The sequence below is a fragment of the Cucumis melo genome, chromosome 1 (assembly GCF_025177605.1).
Source record: "Cucumis melo cultivar AY chromosome 1, USDA_Cmelo_AY_1.0, whole genome shotgun sequence".
NCBI lineage: Eukaryota > Viridiplantae > Streptophyta > Magnoliopsida > Cucurbitales > Cucurbitaceae > Cucumis > Cucumis melo.
The window spans coordinates 1449996-1452914 of NC_066857.1; the positions used below are offsets into that span (position 1 = coordinate 1449996).

The following is a 2919-nucleotide window of genomic DNA, read 5'->3' on the forward strand; positions in this document are numbered from 1 at the left end:
CAAAAACAAATCATCACATCATTTCGTTGCTAAAGCCAAGACGGTGAAAGGTTTTACGATGCTCTAAACGTAACTATCGCATGATATAAAGAATCCAAAATTAAAATGAAAAAAAGAAAAGAAAAAGGAAACATCTACTGATAATAATTTGGCCAACAAACTTCATATAACTTAAGAATAAGTTATTAGCATTATCTATTTGTTTGGTAAGCAAACCACATTTGACTCAATTGAAGACATTGGTGAAAATCTTGAGCCAAAAATGTCAAAGAAGGAAAAAGAAATAGTAATTACATAATATTGAAATTTATTATTTGAACACTAAACTCCAAATTAAAAGGTACAATATTTGATCACTTAAATTTTATGAAGTTATTTGATTAAATTTATTTGGACATTTTTATGGTTTTTTTTTCCTTTTAGTTTCTTGATTTTGTTTATGGATAATAAACTATTGTTTTTCTCATCTTTTAGAAGTACTTAGATAACTATTACTTATTTTTACTAATATATGGTTTGTTATTGGTAAAATTAAATAATGTATATATATATATATATATACATACACACAAATGTATATAGAGAGGCTTTAACTTTTGTTGCAACTAACTAATTTTAATTCTTTTTTATTTGGTTTTTTATTTCTAATTTTTAAGAATTTTATTTTTGCAAGAAATGCAACTGAAATGTGTAGGTGTGAAAGTTGAACTAACACTTCCTCTACCATTATTTTCATCTCTTCTTTTTTACCTATAAATACCTCTACATGTTACATATTGAGATCATCAAACACTTATCTAATCAAATCAACTTCATTTTGTGTTATTATTAATTCCTTAGTCCATTGTTTTCGATTCCAATGGCTACTCATCGCTTATCAACACTTAAAGCTCCTTTGATACTTGGCGTTCTTATGGTGATGAGCTTTGATTTTCTTATCATGTCAGTGAGCGCGAGACATCTCTTGGAGACGCCATTACCTCATGTACCTGAAGAGCTTCCAAAACCTGAAATACCCACTTTGCCAAAGCCAGAGCTTCCTCCACTACCAAAAGTTGAGTTACCTCCATTGCCCCATCTTCCGCCCCTAGAAAAGCCTAAAGTTCCTGAATTGCCAAAGCCTGAACTTCCAAAGTTACCTGAATTACCAAAAGTACCCAACTTTGATCACTCCAAAGTTCCTGAAGTTCCAACCATACCTAAGTTTGATCTTCCTAAACTTGCTGAAGTTTCAGATCATCTACCAAAACCCGAACTCCCAAAATTACCTGAATTACCAAGTGTACCAAAACCAGAACTCCCTAAATTGCCTGAATTACCAAATATTCCTAAACCAGAACTTCCTAAATTACCCGAATTGCCACCACTTCCAAAACCAGTTTTGCCTACTCTTCCAAAGGACATACCTTTCCCTTCATTTAACCCACCCCACACAACCACAACTAGTCCTTGAACACCATACTGAATCATGCATGTCTAAAAGAACACAGCTGATTTTACAATCATACACACTTAATGTTTTTCTTAAATTTTCCCTTTGTGTACGAGATTTTTATGTTTGCTATTGTTTTCTTTTTCTATCAGTGTACTGTGTGTTCGTATCTATACGTTGTTGTCTTCTCGACATATAGAAACATTACATTATGAATAAATATATATTTTAGTGTGCTATCAGTTTTTGTTGGTTTTTCTTTAATATATAAGTGTGTAACAGTTCATGAAGTTTGTCAATGCTAAGTTGTTCTTCATGGCTTAAAATTGACTGCTGAAACGGGATTTATACCTACAAAAAAAAAAAAAAAAATCATCTATCACATAATTATTTGAAGGAAAAGTGATTTTGACCAAAGAAAAAGCGACCCAGAAATACACCCTTAAAGGTGAAATCTGAATTCTCAAACTGATCTGGTGAGAGCAACTCATATTTGAAGTCTAGGTTAAGTTCTCTGATGGTGTTATATGGGGAAGAAAGGCTTCAATATATCCACCGTCTGTTAAGGTAGACCATATATTAGTGAGCCCATTTTTTCCTTTTTTCCAAGGGCTCATTCTTTCATTATTTTGGCTCTCTATCCTTCTCGAAATATGGTTTGTAAGTCTGTATTGCCAACTCGATATTGCTCATTTTCTTGCGGGGCGGGCTATGAGATCGAAATAGTGTAAGAGGGATTTAGGACTCTGTCTCCTTGGCTTTCTCGATCGCAGTTACAAGCTTCATCGACATCAATAATTATTAACGAAGTTATTATATTCCATTGAAAAAAAATTTGAAAATCTTTTTACTGTAATAACATTTGAAATATAAAGAATATCAGTCTATCTATGCTAAACTGCGACCGACTACTATCTGTATCTATCATGCAATACACATAGATACAAATAATAGTCTATCGTAGATACATTGTGATATTATGTTATATTTGTAAATATTTTCAACAGTTTTGTCATTTAATATAATTTCTTACGATCATTTTCAAATATAGCAAAGTTAACGAAGTTCTCGTTAACCTATTTAAGTTTAATTTTTTCCCTAGACGTGAAAATAGTTTGAACTTTTTTTTTCTATTCATAACGATTTCTCCTTTTAAAGCTCATTTTTATTTAAATTCATAAAAACAATTTAAAATAAAATTCGAAAATATTTTCTAAACTACTTTGAGTGATTGTCAAACAATTTAACTTTTTTCAAAATGACTTGCTTTCAAAATTTAAGACTTGAAAAATTAAACAACATATCCTTATTCTAATCTTAAAGATTTTTTTTTAAATAGCAAAGTAAAATATTTGCATATATAGAAAACTTTTACTTTATATCTACGATAGACGACAGGAGACCGAAATGTATTGTAAACAAGGGTTTAATAACGACACTCACAATGAATTAAATCATTCACATTTAGCACCTAATAATTATAGTAA

At 30.6% G+C, this 2919-nt stretch overlaps 1 protein-coding gene across 1 annotated transcript; it reads left to right on the plus strand.

Annotated features, from left to right (window-relative positions):
* Positions 1-782: 782 nt before the first annotated feature.
* LOC103495382 (protein PELPK1-like) lies at positions 783-1671 on the plus strand. Its single transcript, XM_008456917.3, has one exon. It carries the CDS (start codon positions 860-862, stop codon positions 1451-1453), a length of 594 nt encoding a protein of 197 aa, XP_008455139.2. The 5' UTR covers positions 783-859; the 3' UTR covers positions 1454-1671.
* Positions 1672-2919: the final 1248 nt, after the last annotated feature.